Below are 20,837 nucleotides of genomic sequence, written 5' to 3'. Positions count from 1 at the left end.
TAACGCCCCAATTTTCGGGAATCCTGTGAATGTTGGCATAGGTTTAATTATGTTAGTGGGCCTCTAGAAAGCCCAAGCTTAAGATAGAACCCGGTAATTTTAGTTAATTTTTGTTCCATAAGAAAAATGGAGTGAAATTATGAAATAGGACCTATGTGAAAATGTTTGGAAATGCTATAGGCTAAATTAAAGTGGCCAAATAAATAGGAGTGCAAAATAGGAGGATTTGCATGACAAACCTCCCATTTTATATGAAGTGGCCAGCCATCATGTTGTTGTAGACAAAATGTACACTTGATATCCATAATTTATGGTACAAATTGATAATAGGTTAGGTAAATGTTCAATGATAATAGGTTAGGTAAATGTTCCATGATAATGGGTTAGGTAAATGTTTCATGATAATGGGTTAGGTAAATGTTTCATGATAAGAATTTCATGTCTTTTGTATTAAAGAATTAAATGGATGAAATATGAAGTTTTATTAAAAGAAAAAGGGGTGAAAAGAACAAAGTTTTGTCCATCTTTGTTCATCATAGCTGAAAGTTAGAGAAGAGAAAGGAGAGGAGAAAGCTCTTGAGTATTTGGTCATTAGGAGGAGGAAAATTGAAGGTAAGTTCTTGGTACCTTGCTTCTATTTTGAGGTTTATGAGTTCTTCTTGATTCTACCTTAACTCTTGAAGTATATTTTGATTTTTAGTTGTGTTGTGAGCATTTAGTCATGAATTAAAATGAAGGAAATGGTTGTTGTTTCATATTCTTTTGATGAAAAATGGAAGATAGGTGAAGTTGAGCCAAACAAATGAGCATGCATGTGCCTTAGATGCTAAGAGGAAAAATCGGCTAACATGTTGTGCTTTAAAATGATGAAATGGAGATTATACTTAAGTAAAATCATAGATATGTGATGATTGATTGGCGATATACATGTTTAAATAACAAGCATGCAAGTTAGGTGTGAAAGAGTGATTTGGTAATAAATCTGCTTGGGACAGCAGCAGTAATGTGACTTTGGAAAATCACCATAAATTATGGGGGATGAATTAGAAGCTGAATAAATTATATAATTAAAGCTTATTGAGTCTAGTTTCTAATGAAATAAACAAGAACATATTTTGAATTCTGTACAATGAGAAATTTGATTCGTAATGAAGAGTGGTCAGATTAGTCAAACAGTGAAACATGGGAAACTTTGAGAAAAATCTGGTATTGATTGGCTAAACCAAAAATTCTGAAAATTTTATGGATAGAATATATATGAGTCTATTTTCAGGGAAAATTAACGGCACTTGATTTGGAGTTTCGTAGCTCCAGTTATAAATGATTTAGTGACTGTTGCTCAGGAAGACAGCTTGCAGTGAAATTATGATTATGTGGTAAAATTGACAAAATTTGTTAATGAGTTGCTTATTGATTTCTTATAAGCTTACTATGATCTGTAGGTATGGTTGGCGAATATTGTAAGGGTTAATCGTAGTTTGTATTTGAATAGTTAGATTAACGTGTTAGTAATCCAATTGTAGGCGGTTCGTGTGTGGATCTCAAATCAAGATATGTCGCAAACAGTGTGTAATCGACACCTCTCATAGACTAGATTGGCAAAAGCCGAAAAGCCGAAATGCCGAAAAGTCGGTATTTTGGGAATTTGCAAGTGTGCGAATGCTCGTAAGATAGTTGGGTTTGTATATTTGGTAATCTAAAGTAATAAACTACAGTACGCGCGATTTCGTACATTTTGATAATTTGGGCTTAATGGGCCAAAGATCGGGTTCATGGGCCAATGAGCCCAATTCGGAAAGTATGTGCGGTAAGTGTTCTGATAGTACGTAAATAGTTAGGATATGCATGAAAACGCTAAAAGTAGCTAAATTACTATAATACCCCTATGTATGGAAAATTACTGTTATACCCCTAGGTGTAAAATTACCGTTATATCCCTAGGGTTAATTTTGACTGAAAAGCATGACGATCTGATTCTGTATGATGTATGCCATGATTATATATCTGTTGCATGGGGACATGGGTTATATTATGGAGGAAGCGTTACGGTGGCTATGCCACAAATATTCGATCTCGTGGCTCGCCACAAATATTCGATCCGGTGGCTCGCCACAAATATCGATCCGGTGGCTCGCCACATATATCTGATTCGGTGGCTCGCCACGATTATTCAGATCTGGTGACTCTGTCACATTATTCTTCTGCGCCATGCTGCAAATTCTGTGGTGTGTAGTGGTTGGGTGGGTCGAGTTGTCTCCCCACATGGTGTAAGGTTGGTACGGGGGTGTTATGGATGAATCTGGGTTGGGTTTCTGCATAAACATGTAAAATCTGCTTTGTTCATTATGGGCCTATGGGCTTTATTCAATTGCTTCAGGCTAAGGCCAACTTATTATGTTTCGTGGGTTGAGTGATATAGGCTATGGTTGGGTTATTTTACACACCGAGTTTCCCCAAACTCACCCTTTTATTTTCATCCACGCAGTAATCCCCAACCATAGTGGGCTTGGAGTCGTGAGGGAATTGGAGTGGCCACCCGCTCAAAATTTGATTTTCTCTGGTGAACTGGACATCCTTTTATTACGTTTGAGGTTTTGGGCTTTTAAATGTAATAAGGCCGCTTATTTATTTTGATGGTTTTAATATGTATTACTAAGATAGGTAATACTTATTTTAACTGTTGAAATTGGATAGCTTTAGGGCGCGTTTTCAAAAACAACAGTTGATTTTAAAATAACACGACAACAAGCAAAGCTTCCGCAATGAAAGTATTTTCCAAAATTAATCACTTTTCCCAAAAAATGACTTAATCGAATCGGTTTCCTAGAAATATCCATGACGTTAAGGTGTGGCAATGGCGGTATGCATGTCTAGGATTGGATCCGAAGGGAGCTTGGTACTTAAGCAGTCCGATGGACTCACCACCTCTTTTCCGGTTTCCTACCTGGTGCACAGCTTCCATTCACTTTAACCCTTAATGAATTAATCTTTTGAACATAAAGTACGATTTTCTGGACTTAGAATGGAAAATTATTTTTAACGTTTTTGATGTGGCATGCTGGATCCGGCCATAACTTCTGGGCCGGGTTTGGGGTGCTACAGGCTAATATGGTGATTTTACCATATTTGAATGTCTTTTCCCAATTAATGGGAAAAGATGGTTTGGTAGATTGAGGTATGAGATAAAGTGGATTTATCCCTATTTTTCCCTATATTATAATCATCCTATTGTTTTTTTTTCTTTTTACATTCCTTCATTTTTTTTCCTTCTTTTCTCTATCTATTTTTTCTTAGCAAATCATGTAGAGGAAGAGAGATTTGAGTGAGTTCTCACTATTTTTTTTTATCCTCCAAATCTCAAAGAAGGTAAGGGTCTTGATCTAGTTTTTTTTTAAAGTTCCATGAAAGAAAAAAACATCTATGTTCATCAAGGATGAATGTGGAGGTTTTTTGGTGTTTGGAAAGGTTTGAGTTTAAGGAAGTCTCTACCATCTTATCATATTTTATTTATTTATTTAAAATATGTATTTTTACATCCTATCAACTCTTTTTTTTTATGAGAAATCTTGTGTGTTATATGGTTATTAGTTAAAGAGGGTGGTAAATCTTCTAAAGCTAAGGGTAAAGGCAAAGTGGTGGAGAGCTAGATAAGAAACTTTGTTGGTGTTTTTCCATCAAGGTGGTACCCTCTAACTCTCCTATACTTCTTGATAAGTCATAAATATGATGCTTGTGTGATAATGCATGCATGTTATATGTCTTTGGGTGGAAATCATGTTTGGATGATTTAAAATGAAGCTAAAAACTTAGTTGTGAAATCTGCCAGAAACAAATTATTACATGAATAGTAAGTTTAAAAATTCGTCATAAATTCTATAAAAATAATTAAGAAGTTATCTATACATCATTGTAACCTTGAGTCAGTCTAGTTTCGTTTAGAACAAATAGAGATTGAGTTTAGTTTTTATTTTAAAATATATGAATTTTTGAGTGTTGAAAGGTCATAAAAATCTAGCAGTAGAATTTTTATAAAACAGATTTAGCAGTGATTTAAGAAAATCACAAAAAATTTCATAAGATAAAATAGGAATTGAGACTTATATCTCTGTAATCGTACAGAAGTCTAGTTTCGTTTAAAACAAACGGTGCTCAATTTAGAATTATATATTAAGAGTTATTAATTTTTGAATGAGAAAAGGTCAGAATTGTCAAGGTAGTAGATTGTCACATCTAATTAGTTAATATTTTAGCTGGAATAATAAGCAAGTTGAAATGAATGTGAGACTCAAATGTCATGGTTGTATTTTTGTGATTAAATTTTTGATGTTTTGTTTGCGCTCAGCCTTCAGGCTTTAACCTAACTAGTGGCTATGAGTGGCGCTCGGGATAACCCTACGGACACTTGGGATTATTTGACTAGCGGCTATGAGTGGCGCGGGACTATCTGGATACCTGATTATTTGAGTAGTATGTACAATCTAACAGGTTTGACAAGTTTGATATGCAAGCAATTTGGTTATGTAAATTTAACGACTCATGATTTAATTCTTCGATACTCATGTCATGTTTTTATGTATACATTTGATTTGCATGCTTATATTTATAGATTGCTTGAAGTATAGTAGATTTGTTGTGTACTACTAAGTTTGTAAAGCTCAGCCTTTGGATTGTCTTAATGTTTAGATTTGTAGACTTTTGTTTGTGTTTGAGGAACATCATCGATGAGAGACTCCTAGCATCACGTATTCAGAGTACAGTGCCTTATCTATTAGTGGGCATTGTATTCCTAAGGCCTTACTTGTATTTTTTTGTAGGTCTGTAACTCATTTATCATTTTTGTTATTTTGACTATTTTGATATACGATGATATTGGAGCTCCACATATTTTGTATAACTACTTTTATTACTATTTTCAGTATAACTATATATGGTATTTTCTCTTATATAAAATATAGTTCAATGTTTTAAAATTATTTGAAAATTTTGCTGGGTTACTCCAGTGACCTGATGTAGCAATTTTGTATTCGAGTACTCTGTATTCGGGATTAGTGTGTTACACTACAAAATGCTACAGTCGTTGCAGAGCAACTATGAACAATTAACATTCACATTAAAATGTCAATCATGCAAACATAACTATTATAGATCATAAATTCATTGTACGATCTTTCTCGACTCTTATACGAGCCTATGAATGCTTTGAGGTTAACCCAAAATCACATTAGGACCAAATTGCAATAATTCCAAAATTTCAAAACGATGTTTTGACGTGAGGAGTTCCTCGTCGCGACGTGATCGTCTATTTTGTCTTGTTCTGATGAAGAGGTTCCTTGTCACGCCATGGTCCAAAACCCAGATCTTGTCGTGACGACCATCGCTTGACGTCGTAACGTAGACTCTGTTTTAACACAAACTAAGCCTTTTGGTGTCTATTTCAACCAACTAAACCATTATACATATTTGGTGCATTTAGCATCACAATTAACTGCATAAAAATGTGCCAAAACACATGTCAAACAATCATTTAACCATTTTCTCAATCAACTAAATCAAAATGTCACAATTTGACACCAAATCAATTCAATTCAATTCAACTTATACCAATTCAAGCATACATCTAGTCATTCCACACCATCATTTAGTCATATCATTCTTACCCAAATATATATCATATCAAGTATCATACTTTTGATTCAAAATGTTACCTAAACAAACATATTTAAATAGGCTTTACCTTACCAAATGTTCAAACATTAGAATAGGTTAAACAATGCTAACATTTATGTTACTAAAAGCATAACTCCTATTTACATGCCACAAAATTGACATTCAAAACTATTAAAAGACTACCGAATCAATAATGAAATAGTGTGACATTCTCATAGATCTAATCAACACGTTCAGCAAAATGGTAATCTACAAAGAAAGGGAAAACAACGGGTTAAACATTTCAAATGCTTAGTAAGTTCATATGTATTTAAACAATAAACTTACCTCGATTTACAATTTAACAACTTAAACTAAATGATTTAGTAAAAATTATCTAACATAACAAATTACAACAGCAAGGTGAGTGTTAATCACAAAACCAATCATGTAATGTATCAAATTTATAATACATAACATTTGAGTACTCATAATGTATTCCAAAATTTTACATTAAATTAATTCTTTAATATCACAATTGATCATCAATACATTTTGGATCACTTCGATTTCTCATTTAATATTATCCATATTATCCAATGAAACTCAATAAATGAATTTGAATACACTAGTGCTATCACATCTGTTGCTCGTTTGAACTGAACATATAATCTTGTCAAGTTACAATTTTGTATGGAATGAAAGTAGACTTCATGTAGTTTAGGATTATGATGCTACTCGATCTTTTCGGGAGGCTGTTCTACTAACAAGGTTTGTCATTTTTTCTTTCCATTGTAAAGATGGTTTATCTAAAACTTGCAAAATGTTGATGGGATATGGGTTGAAGAGGACTGGAGCATTTTATTCAGCATTGGTTGGAATGAATTCCTTTTTTGTAATGGGAATATTTGTGTTAAAAGGAACTTAGCAACAGCTAGGTCTGTACGAGGAATATTATGGAAGGTAAGTTGCATGGTGTTAGTACAATGACTGGTGCAAGGTTGATTGGTGGTTGGAAAGCACCATCGGAATGTTGGGTGAAGTTGAATACAAATGGCACGGTGATCAAGGAGATCGACAACGTAACTGTAGGAGGCATGCTTAGAAACTCAGTCGATGAGTGGATTACAAGTTATTCTAGGAACCCGAGACTTTGCTAAGTCGAACATGCAGAAGCTTGGGTTGTTTATGATGGCTTATATTTGACATGGAATAAAGGTATTCAGAAAGTAATAGGTGAAAGAGATAACAAAGTCATGGTTGAGATCTTCATGAATGTTGCTATTGATGGGAATATCGACACCGTGATACATTTATCTCATATTTCACAAGGCAGAATGGGGAAGTTCAATTTAAATACGAGAACAGGGATGTAAATCACGTTGCAGACACCTTAGCAAAAGAAGTAATACAAGATGATTTTCATTTGAAGACTTTTGAAGTACCACCAGATAGTATTGCAGGACTAATTATTTCTGATAAATATTGAAAAATATGGATATCACACATATATAATAAGAATAATTACATGTTATTATTTACTATCATAAAATGTTAGCCCAGATGAAAAGTATGAGCCAAATATGTGTAGATATTCTAATAATTAATTTCTAATTGATGATGGACTGATTAGAAATTAGGGTTAATATACAAAAGTTATATATTAGGGCTATAGTTCCCAAATTACACATAGGTCACTTTTCTAATATCCCATCTTTAGAAAATAGAGAGTCACATTCTCTAGATTATTGGTGTGCTAATTTGGAAGATCAAAACCACAATATCCATATATTTCAAGAAATCGATAAATTCAGGTACGCTTCTGCATCTAGTTTTATTCTTGATGATTTGACATGACAGATCCTGGTTTATAGTTTTAAGTTTATATTAGATCTTGTTTTTACAATTCTAACGAGTGGCATCCAAGCCTCGTCAAGTTGAATCATTAAGAATGAATTGATTCTCTATTATTTTTAAATTGATTCATTTTTTTAGATTCTATAGATTTGGTGTTTTGATCATACATCTGTTAAATATTTTAGATTTAAAATTTTTAGGGTTTTAAAGCAATATAAATTGAATCAATAATTGTTTGATTTTTGTTGTGTTTGTTGTTATTATAGATGAGTGCTTTTTTACATGGATTATTTAAGTGAAAAATGGTGGTAGATTCAGGTTAAAATTAGTGCATCATTTTATATCATATGAATGTATTTATGTGATATAAATCTTATAATTTTTATGCATACCAAGTCGACCACCATTGATTTTTATGTGATTAAGGAACATTTTATTTGGTTTGGCCTCTCGCTAGTTAGAGAAAACAAAAGCAATCATCTTTAAATTTTAAAATCTTCCTTCGGTTATTTTGTAAATTCTTGAATAGTTGAAATTGATTTATGCAATTAATTTTTTTCACCACAAATGCTCTGCAAATTTGGCAACATTTGAATTGATATCTAATATGTGAGATTTTCGCGCAATTGCTTTAATTCATGAGAATTGCTTTGGACTTTGGTGCATTGTTGGATGGGATACAATATAGGTGAAGGCAGTGATATTGCTTTAGTTCTTTTTTTTTTCTTTAAATATATATGGTTGTAGTATTTTAAGGATGAATTTAGGGGTTTTTTTTAATGAGTATTTGATTTTGGCTGATTTCGAATATTTAGTTAAGTTATAATTTTTTTTAATCAAATTGGTTTAATAGATATTTGTTAAAATTGTTAATTATATGCTATGAATATTTATTCAGTTTTTGGATGCTTTGATGCAAACTCACGTTAACCATGATATAAGAATTTGGATTTAAGTTTGGTTCAATTTAACGACTGCTTGTAATTCATCAAAGATTAAGATATTCGGTTTAAATTTGAGATGAGATTTACCTTTGTTCAAATGATTTTGGTTTACATTTGAAATATTTTGAAACAAATAAATTCAGATTTTGGCTTTGGAATTTAATTAAGAATGTCTAATCTTTTAAGTAGATTAGTTGAAACAAAATGTCATCAAAGTGGTCTCTTTTGTGTAGATTAGTTTATTTATAATATCAAAATGATTATATGTTTTTGTGATTCATACGTTTATTAATTGACCCAACGTAAGTTAATATTTGGCAAAATTTCAACGAAATCTGTGGTGATAAATGTGTGACAATTATGAGGTACTTTATATGAGCAATAAGTTAGTCCAAAGATTGATTCATTGTTTGACATAATTTATTGTCAGTGTTTGATTACTACAACAAGACTATCACTTACTATTAATATTACTATCCAAAAACTTGATATTAATATTGTGTTTGGTATCTTGAAAATGGATTAGTCACTATCTTGAATTTATTGTTTACTTATGAATATTGTTGTGAGCTTGTTTTTATCTATTTTGTTTTATATTCAGCTCGTTCATCTTCTACTACTACAATATCCGCTAATATAAATTTTATACCTATGCTTAATGGGACTAATTTCAATGAATGGAAAAGACACTTACTTATAGTGCTTGGTTGTATTGACATAGACCTTGCATTAAGCGAAGAACAACCTACACCTTTCACCATAGAAAACAACCTTGAAGCTAAAAGAGATTTTGATAGGCGGGATCGTTCAAATCGCACGAGTCTAACAATCATTAAGCACAACTTTCCAGAAGCCTTTAGGGGCACAGAATTTGAAGAGATTACTCAAGCCAAGTGTTTTCTTGATGAAATTGAGAAACATTTTGTCAAAAATGATAAGGTTGAGATGACATCACTTTTGACTTCTTTGATGTTTTTGAAATATAAGGGTTAAAGAAACGTGAGGGAGTACATTATGGAGATGCTCCATGTTGCTTCAAGACGTAAGGCACTTAAGATCGAGCTTTCTGAGGAATTGCTTATTCTTATGGTTTTGGTATTGCTTCCTACACAGTTTAACCAATTTAGAATTAGTTACAACTACCAAAATGAAAAATGAATTCTAAATAAGCTCATTTCTCATTGTGTGCAAGGGGAAGAAAGGTCTAAACATGATAAGTTTGAAAGTGCTCATTTGGCCAAGTCCCTCTAAAGACAACAACTTATATTTCGAATAGAATACCCATTAAAACAACTACAAAAACACTTTATGAGCTTTGGACAAGTCGAAAGCCTAGTCTAAAGCACTTTCACATTTGGGGATGTCTAGTTGAGGTAATGCCTTATAGGCCACATGAAAAGAAATTGGACTCTAAAATAGTGAGCAACTACTTTATTGGTTATTCTAAGTGATCTAGGGGCTATGAGTTTTATGATATCACAATTAGGAATATTTTTGAAGCGGGAACTACGACATTTTTTTAGGATTTTGAGTTTGGAGGGAGAAATAAGGTTAGAGGCATTACTGATTTTAACTCAGTTCCTGCTATTATTTTTGATGATTTTTAGGTTCTCATACCTATCATTGATCAAAAAATGAATCCAGTACCTCAACAAGACAATGTTGAACAACTCCCTATTCAAGATGATGTAATTGTTCTAAAAGAATAAACTTAACAACCTTAAGAACGAATGTCATTAAGAATGTCCACTAGAGAAAGGATTATAATGGCTTTAATGGAATATTTTGACCTTAAGTTGCATTAGATGAATATTAAGTTAATGGTTTCTCATTGGTAACATTGATCATACTTTTATATGGTGCAACTAGAAAACTTTGTGTTTGATTATGCAAAGTTAATGATTTTCAAATTAAAGAATTTCATCTATGGGCTTAAGCAGACTTCTCGTCATTAGTATTACAAATTTTACCAAATGATTATTTTATTCGATTTAGAGATTAATTTAATGGGAGTAAGATTCTATATTTGGTTTTATATGTTAATGACATATTGCTTGTTAATAATAAATTAAGTCTTGACCAATACCTTAAGAATGATTTTGAGATTAAGGAAATGCATAAGATTCCCTACATTTCAAGAGTGGGGAGTCTAATGTATGCTTAAGTATGTAAGCGTCCGGACATTGCGTATATTGTTAGGATGTTAGGTAGATATTTAAGTAACCTAGTATGAACATTGGATAGCAGCCAAGAGGATAATAAGGTATCTTAAGAGAACAAAAAATTACATACTCACATATTGGGGGTCTGATCAGTTAGAGATCATCATGTATACAGACTCCAATTTTGATCGTTAAAAGTGATGCAAAATTTTGTCACTAGGGTGCAAATTGTGACGATATTTGGTAGTCTTTTATTCCAATAACAACAAGAGCACATCAAAGTCAAAGCACATAGACTTTAAGTTCATTGTTGTTAAAGTAAAAATTTAGAGTGGTTAGGTGCCTATAAAGCATATTAGGACAAACTCAATGATTGTGAACCCGCTTACTAAGGGATTACACCCAAGATTTTTCATGAGCACACTACTCATATGGGTGTCATGTCATTTAAGAATATTTGGTTTTAGTGGGAGTTTGCACTTTTAAATGTTATTATGTTATAGACACATTTTCAGTTATTGTAGTTTGTAGCTATTAAGTTTTTTTTTTTTTCTGCAGAAATAAAGTTTATTTGGTTTATTTACACTCTGATTTTGGTAAAATTTGATCTCACTAAGTTAAGGAAGACTAGTTGAAAATAGGCATGTTTGGATCATATTGCATGTAATTTCCATTCTACACATCCATACTTGATTTATGTCATTTGGTTGTGTTAATATGTGATCATGGATGGATTTAGTTACAATAAATGTAACGAAAGTCGCATTGGTTCTATATTAACATAATTAATAGACGAGATTGTTCGGAATACCTTTTGGATATGATAGTAAAGTTTTGAGTTCATAAGGTTATAATGACATGTAATTATAGAGTAATTAGTTTATATATGGGGTTCAAATGGGAGATTGTTAGAAAATATGGACATCACATATATAATTAGAGTATTTACATGTCATTATTTATTATCATAAAAGGTTAGCTCAAATTAAAAGTGATTTAATTTGGTTAAGGTATATTGGGCTTTAGTTATTTAATAAAGTATGGGTCAAATATGTATAGATATTCTAATAACTAATTTTTAATTGATGATGAGCTGATAGAAATTAGGGTTAATATGCAAAAGTTATATATTAGGGTTATAGTTCCCAAATTACAACATAGGTAACTTTTCTAATATCTCATATTTAGAAAAGAGAGAATCACCTTCTCTAGATTTGTGATTTCATGTCACTGTAGCTGTGATTTCTTAATGCTTGGATTTCCTACGTGATTTGTAATTGTAGTGAGGATGTATATAGGATTTTGAAGTTGAAGTTTAGGCCAGTTGATATTTGGTGGATAAATACAAATATCGTGTTTCTTTGTGTTGATTGCGTTTCTTTTGTTTTCTTTTACATTTTTCTTTTCTTTTCGGTAAACTAAACTATTATTTAGTAAATATATATTTTTTAGTTATTTAACTATAAAAAGTTATGAAATGGTAGTTTAATTATTAATTAATTTCTTTTTATCACTCAACAATGACAACTTTTAAAATTGACGTAATAATAATTTTAACCCTTAATATTTATAAATTATGTCAATTTAGTCTTAATTCTAAAAAATTAACTCTCAATATTTATGCATTGCATAATTTGGTCTTTTCTTTTTCTTTTTGCAGTTTTACTTTTGTTTATAACATTAATGTTACATTTAATACGAGTATTATTTTTTACACATGTTTTAATATATGACTTAACAATAAACTAACTTAATTAGAAATAGTTAGCCACTCTCATGAATTATTTTTAGCAAAAGAGAAATTTTTTGCTTATTGTGAAAAGGTCTTAATTTTTACAAAAGTTATTACTCATATTTCTAATTTCAAGTTTAAATTTGTATTAATTATTCCTAATTTTATGTCTAATTATTGTAATATATATGTAATAAATAAACTTTTTTTTCTCATGTTATTGCATTAGTAACCAATTGAGGCATTTAAAAGAATTGAGAAAAGATGAAAATTATTTTCTTAGATTTTTAGGCGTTTCTATTTTTATTTCTTTTGTATATTTTCATCAAATTTACCTAATAAATTTAGTTTTTTAGCTTTTTAGGTAAAATGTCAAAAAAAAAAGATGCAACAAAACTACACAAGACCAAATTATACAATGTGTAAATGTTGAGGGTTAATTTTTTTTAGAATTAAGAATAAATTATCCATGCACATCCTGCCACTATTTGAGCTACCCCTCATGCAAACCGACATTTTTACATTGATACGTACAGAGCTCTCTTGATACCACAAGTCTCCCGTTACAAATGAATAATGAGAGACCCCGACTTCAGCAAGATTACCATTCTCTGATCACCCCTAGTCTGCCCTCGTTCCACTCTAAGACGATAGCATCCAGTCCATGTCCACTCCTCAATCCAGTGGCAAATCCTTGACGATTTGAAGTCCACCCAACCCACCACGGCGCTTAACAGAAATGCTTCTCCTGTAACCCATCCCTCTGTCGTTCAACGCTGCCTCTCGCTCAATTTCCTCCTCCCCCTCATCAAAACTGATATGCCACTCGTCAACTTCCCTACCCTCTATGAACAACGCCGTTAGAATCGCTACCATTACCACTCAACAAATCACCAAACTTAGACGTTACCCTCTTTCTCCTAAACGCTTGGAAAACTGAAAAAACTAACCAGAAACCCAAACTATTGTGCTATAGAAGCAGACATAACCGTACCAGAAAATAAGTTGAAACCGTATTAAGAAAACTTTAATGGAGAAATGCTTCTTACATGGATGAAAATTTCATGAAAGCCTAAAATAAAAATGGAAGTAACAGATTCTTCATTTAAAAACGCCTAAGAGAACTATAGGCAAAAGGCAGTTAACGGCACCAGTAAAGACACTTATGCTTTGCCTTTGCCCTTTTTTCAATGTCTAAAACTTCCAAAAGGGAAGTTACGCGGCCTATTCGGATTGTAACATTGTAAGTGAAAATGAGAGAAAAAAAAAGTCAAATGCAAAATGAAAAAAAAAAAAGAAAATCTAAAAACGTTAATTCTGGCGTTAAAAATCTAGGAGTGTTGACACTTCTTTGGGACATTCCTTCTGGGCGTGGTGATTATTCCTTTTTGGTGCTCTGATCCTTGTGTGGTTGTTTTACTTGGCTTCCAAGTGCTCAAACAAGCATGAAGAACGGAGATGATTGTGAGGATGATATTCCAATTCCAACCACATCGGCTGGAGATGTGATGCTTTTGATAAAGAAAGGTTATTCTTTTTGATTTGTTGTTTTGCTGCTTGTTTATTCTTGCCATGTTTGACTGATTATCCTTATTTGCCCTTAATACCACTGTAAATGTACAAAGACAAGGATGAAAGCACTGTTTAATTGAATTTTTCCTCACAGAACCCTATCTGATCCATTCAGGCTGAGAATTCCAACCAAAGAAATGCTTTAGCACTGTTGATGCTGATGAACCATTTACACAGCAATATACTTAGGTTGTCATCCACAACCATACGACCTTATCCTTTCACTACATATACCCCATATGAATACACAACTTCTGCTTACCAAAAGCTTTCATTACGTCTTTTCTGAAACCCACCTAAAATAGGTGGGTTCTCAAACATCATGACTTCCATGTATAGGTTACGGTCACAGGTATATAAAACAACTATCTGACACATACAACACTACTGAAAACATAAACACTTTGATGTGTATTATGAATTCCAACACATCCCACAAAAGAATGCAGTACCGGATTATATACCAGTCAGACCCGAGCTCAACCACCACATTTAACTAACAGGGAGATCAAAGGGCCAAAGAAAGGAAGTTCAGAACAACACTTATCTATTCAGCCTTTGGTTCTCATAATGGTGATGCTGCCTTTTCCACCTTCAGTACGAATTTTAGTTTTGCCAACAACAGGCTTCCCAGAAAAAGCAGAAGTGGGGAAAGCAGCAGCAAGATCTTCATTGCTTTGTTTTGATTTTGATGGTGGTGGGGTTAGGATTCGCTGGTTTATATCCTTCAGGGTAACATCTCCATGGAAACCACAGGGTTTAATGAAAGCAAATGGGTAGGCAACAGAAGATGCTAGCTTAGGGGCTGCGTGTATGATAAACTTCCTACCTAAATGAGCAACATTCAATCTGACAGTGTTAATCTTACATAGTGTAATAAAATTTAATTTAAAATGTGATAGAAAAGCCAAAGGCATAGCAAACAGAAGGAAAATGAGAATGAATGTGATTACCTTTGAAGACAATATTTTGAGGAGTTTGAATTGCCTGCTTTTGAACAGCATCAACTGCAGACTCAGGTCGGGAATTGCACAACTCTATGAACAGAGAATCAAGTTTTTTCATAAAGTTAAGATAAATGACAATGAAAGAAATACTTATTCAGAAGAAAATGATTTGTGTACCTGAAATACCAATTTGAACATCAGATGTGCCCATAAGATTCCTGAAGCTCACATTATAAAGCAATCAGAATAGATTGATATCATGAATTCATGATCAAACAAAAAACGCTGCAAGTCAATAGAAGCATACAACTCATCAGAGCTAAGAAGCATCTCTGCATCGTTAAAATATTCAGCAAGCCACTCTTCACACGACTGATCTAGACCCTCGTAACTGGAAGATGATGCATCCTCTGCAATATTTTGTTATGATTAAAAACTCAAGTACACATTTGATTCAATTTGATTATTATTGTATGAAAATGGACTTGTAAGGGAAACCTGAAAATCCAGCAGTCCACTGAGCTGAACCAGGTAAAACCTCTTCAATCGAATCATCCCTCTCCTAAGCATGGAAAGAAGAAAAAAAAGAGAGCAAGAACCTGGTATAAGCATAGTACACTTAAACCAATACTTGAAACTTTTAATTGCATAACATTAAAAAGAAACCAGATATAGATGCAATATGTAAACTTTTAAAAGGCCACCAGAATAGGTAGAACTCCAGTACTCGTTATGGATGATGAATGAATTATAAATAATGATCAAATTTGAAAGGGAAAAAAACCAAGCTCTAGCCATTAGAAACGCTATACAAGGTTGTCTAGTCCAAACAAGTTAAAGATAAGATGGATGCACAAATAGCATAGATGAAGGATTTTTCCTTCTCAATAATACAGTCCAAGTCCATTTTCAAAACCTAGTTTAGAGATAGCAGGTCAAAACATATGATATAATGAGATGCTTTTGTTCATTTCTCAGCAACAAACATGTTATCTAGCACTCACCCTTGGTTTTAGGAGTGCAGATGGCATCTCATTGCAGATGAGGGAAGAATCTACTACATGAGTGTCAAACTGAAGCATTCTTCGCCTTTTAACTTGTGAAGAAGTCTCCCTTTTCTGTTCCAGTTCCTTGGTTATATTATCTGAAGTTGATGGCCATATTACTTTAAAGGAAAGAGAAGATCAACTATTATAAAGACAAGAAAGCTTCAAGGAACATAATTTACCGTTATGTGTAACATAATAAGGCAGTTTTTCACAATCTTTAACAGGGGTTGTTTCATCAAACATGTAGGAAAGGTCTTCCTCATTCAAGGTCACTTGAGTCCATGCACCATGGGAGGGATCTGCTCCGATGTTATTCAGACATCAGTAATCAAATTTAAAAAAAAAAAAAAAAAAATCTCTTTATCACTTGGCTACTTCAAACATATTGACTTGAAATAAGTCATCATCGGTGTTAATAACTTACCCAAATTGTAGTTCTTTTGAATACCGTGATTCTCCCCATGCGGATTCCAAGGCTCCCTGCCACCAATCAAACAATGAACATAGAAAATAAAGTATTCAGGCCAAAGAAAGGGCCAATGCAGATGGACCTCGCAACCAATGCTTTACTGAAAAAGGAATCCGTGGTAAAGTATACCACGTTAAGCAAAACCATAACCAGGGTTTCAACAAATAAGAATCAAATTGCCAGCACAGACCATAAAAGAAGGGAAAAACAAGGAAAGGGAATCATGGTTAGTCTACATGTCTTTCAGTACTAATGTTTATGGTAATCGAAAAGAACTAAAACACAGCGAGACACAATTTTATTCAGAGCCCACACTTTCATTACAGTAAAAAGTACAACCCCCAACATATCCCCACTTCAAAAGTTAAAGGAAATAACCAAAAAGAAACTCATAAAATCCAGCAGAAACCCTTCTGAGAAATAAATTGTCATAAAAAAAAAAGCAATAAAAACCCAGAAACAACCCTCAGAAAGCAAGCATTTTAAAATCAAAAGACAGAAAAAAGGGAATTTACTGATCATTGTTGTAATTCATTTCTTCTGGTTCCCTTCAAAACTGAGTCAAATCCACCCCTTTGTTTTATCTTAATTTCTCGGTCTTTACTACTTCAACAACACAATCAAAAGTAGCCGTTACACAGAAATCACTGCCACCAACACCAATGCGTTTACATATTTATAGAGCACTGGAAGCAGCAGCAACTTCACTGGCCTTGCCCTTTCGGCCTTTTATCTCTGCTTCAAACCAAAAAGAAAGTGTTTAAGGGTTAATATACCATTTGGTACCTGAGTTTTTCTTTAATTCTTTTATGTTCAATTTATCACCCGAATTTTTTTAATTTGATACTTAAATTTTTTATGTTCATTTGGCTTTCATATTTAATTTAGTACTGTCCTATGTTTTTTATTATAACAAACATGTCCAATGTTCATTAGACCATATGATGACATTTGGTATAGAAACTAAATTGAACATGAAAATTAAATTCGAGATGTTAAATTGGGAAAAAATTGAGTATCGAATTGAATATTAGATTCAAAACTTAAGTGCCAAATAATTATTAAGGAAAAATTTTGTTATATATATGGTTGACACCTAATTTTGTTAATTTTAATGTTGAATTTTTAATTTTGAAGTTTCTATATTGATTCAATTAAATATGTTAAACTCAAATTTTGTAATTAGTGATGTATTTTATGAGTTGTAAATTTAATTTATACTCCCTAATTTATCTTTTTATTTTTATACTTGTTAAATTTTAAAATGTTAGTTATTACACATGTGATATATTTGCAACATAAAATTTTAAAATTGTAAAATTTAACTTAATAATTTTGACCGCAATCGTTTAATTCAAAAATAAAAATTATAAAAGTTAAAATATTAAATCTAAGTATAGAAATTTATAAATAATATACCACTAATAATAAATTTTGATGATTTTAATCACCTTTCTAAGGATTTGTCTAAGCCAATTTAGGTTGAGTTTGGATGGGCATTGTGTTTACTTGCGATTAGTGTAAAATTAACTGTGGCAGTGAGATTATATACTGTAGCATGATACAAACAATAAACTAAACGCACCGCACTACACCTCGTCACCCATCTAAACCCACCCTTAATCACCTTTTCACCATAAATTTGATCTATCGTTAAGCTAGAATTCTTACCAAAATGGGAATTTAAGAAATGTCATGAATTGTCGATTGAGTCTTAACTCGATTTGTATGGGCATTGTTGTCAAAAACAGGAAGACATGGGTTCGAGTGCGCTGAAGCACAATATCATCCTATTTATGAGTTGAGGAGGGGTTATAAATAGTTCTAAGCATTATATCAAAAAGAGCATATATAATCAGAATTTATAATGAAATTATTCCGCCAAAAGAAAAAGCCATGAATTTCCCCCTTTTAACAGTGAGTGGGTGTGAATTACACGCTTAAGTTTTATTATTAGTCCATGTATTTTATAAAAATGTGTATTTAGTTTTTGTATTTTTATTTAGTCATTTTTAATATTTGTACTTCTCGATATTAAAATTCCAATCCTCATCAAACAATAATTTTAAATTAATTATGTTAAGGTTTGCTATTTCAAAAATTTGATGTGGCAAATAAATTATCATATTGTGATAACATATCAACTTGTGATTTTCACATATTACTCGCTAAAGGGCTAGTTAATAGATTAACAATTGTCATTTGCCTCAACACTGAAATTTCAAAATTCGAAAAGTATAAGGACTTATAGTGATTCAATTAGAGAATATAAATTAAATCTATAATTATACACATAGTACAGGAGTAGTAATTGAATTTAACTAAACAAATTTAACTACTACTATTTGGGTCAGGGCTAAAATTTTAAAATTTGAAAAGAATAGATTCGAAAAATGCAATGATTAAAATTGATCAAAGTAAAGTATAATGACTAAATTGTCAATTTGCACAAAGTATAAGGGCTAATGCAAAATTTAACCGAATCACACTATTGGTCGGGAGAGTGGGTCAACAATCCAACTGGTGAAGAAATAGTTATATTTGCTTAAAATTACGTTTTAATTATTAAAGTTTCCAGAAATTTACGTAGCAGATCAATACGAAAATTTTAGTTAAAATTATGCTATTAATGACTATACTTTTAAAAACTTGTGCACTTAAGATAGTATGAGTCCGATACATTTATTAGAGTTAACTGTAGACATCCAATTTTGTGCATGAAATATTATTTTGATTTAAGCCTAGTTCTACTAAACCCATTTTTGAGGTTGATGAGTTCACCTATTAGTTAGGCCGAATTGAATTTTGAATTAAGGTGGTTTGTTTGGGTTAACGTTAGAATGTGTAATTTGTTTCTTTTTGGGCCTTTTAATTTTGTTCAGATCTAGGCTCTTATCTATATTTGGGTTTAAAAACCCACTATCTTCAATTTTATTTATTTTATTTTATATACATTCGTGATTATATATATTTACAAAAATTGAAACATCAAGTCCCATTTAATGTTTGCCATAACAACCCCTGTCGACTAGGTTTAAAACGCCCACTACTACTGCAATCCTATACAGCCTTGCCTTATGTTCACTTGCCGGTCATTTTCGTCACCAGCTTGGCACCGTTATACGCAAGTCCCATACCTGGTGATCATTACCTCTGCGGCTCTGCCTTGTTATAAACAGCACGGGAACAAAAAAAAAAAAAAAGAGTTAGCAATCTTGGCAAAGAGAAAAATACAAAAATGGTGAGAGCTCTCGGTTGAACCTCACTACCCAACAACAATCATCCTTTATCATTAAGTCTCGTTGGAATGAACTAGAGGTTTGTGGAAGCAGAAAGGGAGCAAAATTTAACCGAAAATGGAGCACAATTATGAGATTCTACTAATTGCAGTACAATATCAGCAAATCGTAGTACAATAGCAGAACATATCAGCAACTAACTTCGAAGAAGGAAGTGAGAAATTATAATTTTTTTGACAAATTTGGTATTGCATGACTACCCTATTATTGCATGGTTTCTTATACTGTCAGATTCGATTAGGTTTGCTGACGTGTATTAGATGACAAAATCTGCAAGTCTCTGGGTGGTTGTTTACGCTGGCGTGAGCTCCTCTTGGGACCATGTGGTTCTTCATGTGGCTCGCTAGGCCTGGTGGCATTACGGGCAGTGGGTTGGGTCACAACATTACCCCCGGTTCGAAAGGCAACTTGTCCGCAAGGTTGCAATCGGGAAAAGTCTTCAAGAGATGCGTTTTATCTTCCCAAGTTACTGCTTCTGGTGGAAAGCCATCCACTGGATAAGCAGTTGGTTGATTTGGTGACCGTAACGTTCTATGACACAATGAGCTAAAACTTTGATTGGCTGCAAGATGAGTGTGTTGGCCGAGTCAACTAGATGTAAGGGAGTGACTTCTTGTTCTGGAACACCAGTGCATTTGCGAAAAAGGGAGATATGGAAAACGGGGTGGATTTTAGCAGTGTCAGGTAAATCTAATTTGTATGCAAATTCATCGATTCGATTAATGACTTTGAAGGGACTAATTGACGACTGAGTTTGTGGTGGTGACGAAGACGGATGAAATTTTGTCGGAATGGTTGGAGCTTGACATAAACCCAGTCCAATCTGAAATTGCAGGTCATAGCGGTGTTTATCAGCTTGAACCTTCATGCAGTGTTGGGCTTTCAACAAGTTATGCTGGGCAAGGAGAGCATCTCTATCGAGCATAAACTGGTCAACGACGGAAGAATTGGCGGAACCTGGAATGTATCCAGGGGGAGTATGTGGAGAGCGATTGTATAAAGCTTGAAATGGCATCATACGAGCTGACGTGTGGTAGGTCGTGTTGTACCAATATTTAGCCCAGGATAGCATGGGCACCCAGGTGGCAGAAGTATCGACTACGAATAATGGAGATACATTTCTAAGTACTTGTTAAGTGCTTCCATTTGGCCGTTCGTCT

General features: G+C 32.9%; 1 protein-coding gene across 1 annotated transcript; it reads right to left on the bottom strand.

Moving 5' to 3' along the window:
• Positions 1-13,984: 13,984 nt before the first annotated feature.
• Positions 13,985-17,158, bottom strand: LOC108467263 (protein XRI1-like). The gene is made up of 9 exons (XM_017767864.2): positions 16,894-17,158; positions 16,334-16,389; positions 16,089-16,208; positions 15,865-16,004; positions 15,359-15,422; positions 15,168-15,270; positions 15,038-15,078; positions 14,867-14,950; positions 13,985-14,742 (listed from the first exon to the last, which is right to left on the bottom strand). The coding sequence occupies exons 1-9, from the start codon at positions 16,911-16,913 to the stop codon at positions 14,465-14,467; spliced, it is 906 nt and encodes a 301-aa protein (XP_017623353.1). The 5' UTR covers positions 16,914-17,158; the 3' UTR covers positions 13,985-14,464.
• Between the last annotated feature and the right edge of the window lie 3,679 nt (positions 17,159-20,837).

The sequence above is a fragment of the Gossypium arboreum genome, chromosome 7 (genome assembly GCF_025698485.1).
Source record: "Gossypium arboreum isolate Shixiya-1 chromosome 7, ASM2569848v2, whole genome shotgun sequence".
Lineage (NCBI taxonomy): Eukaryota > Viridiplantae > Streptophyta > Magnoliopsida > Malvales > Malvaceae > Gossypium > Gossypium arboreum.
This window is presented reverse-complemented; position numbering and strand designations above follow the sequence as displayed.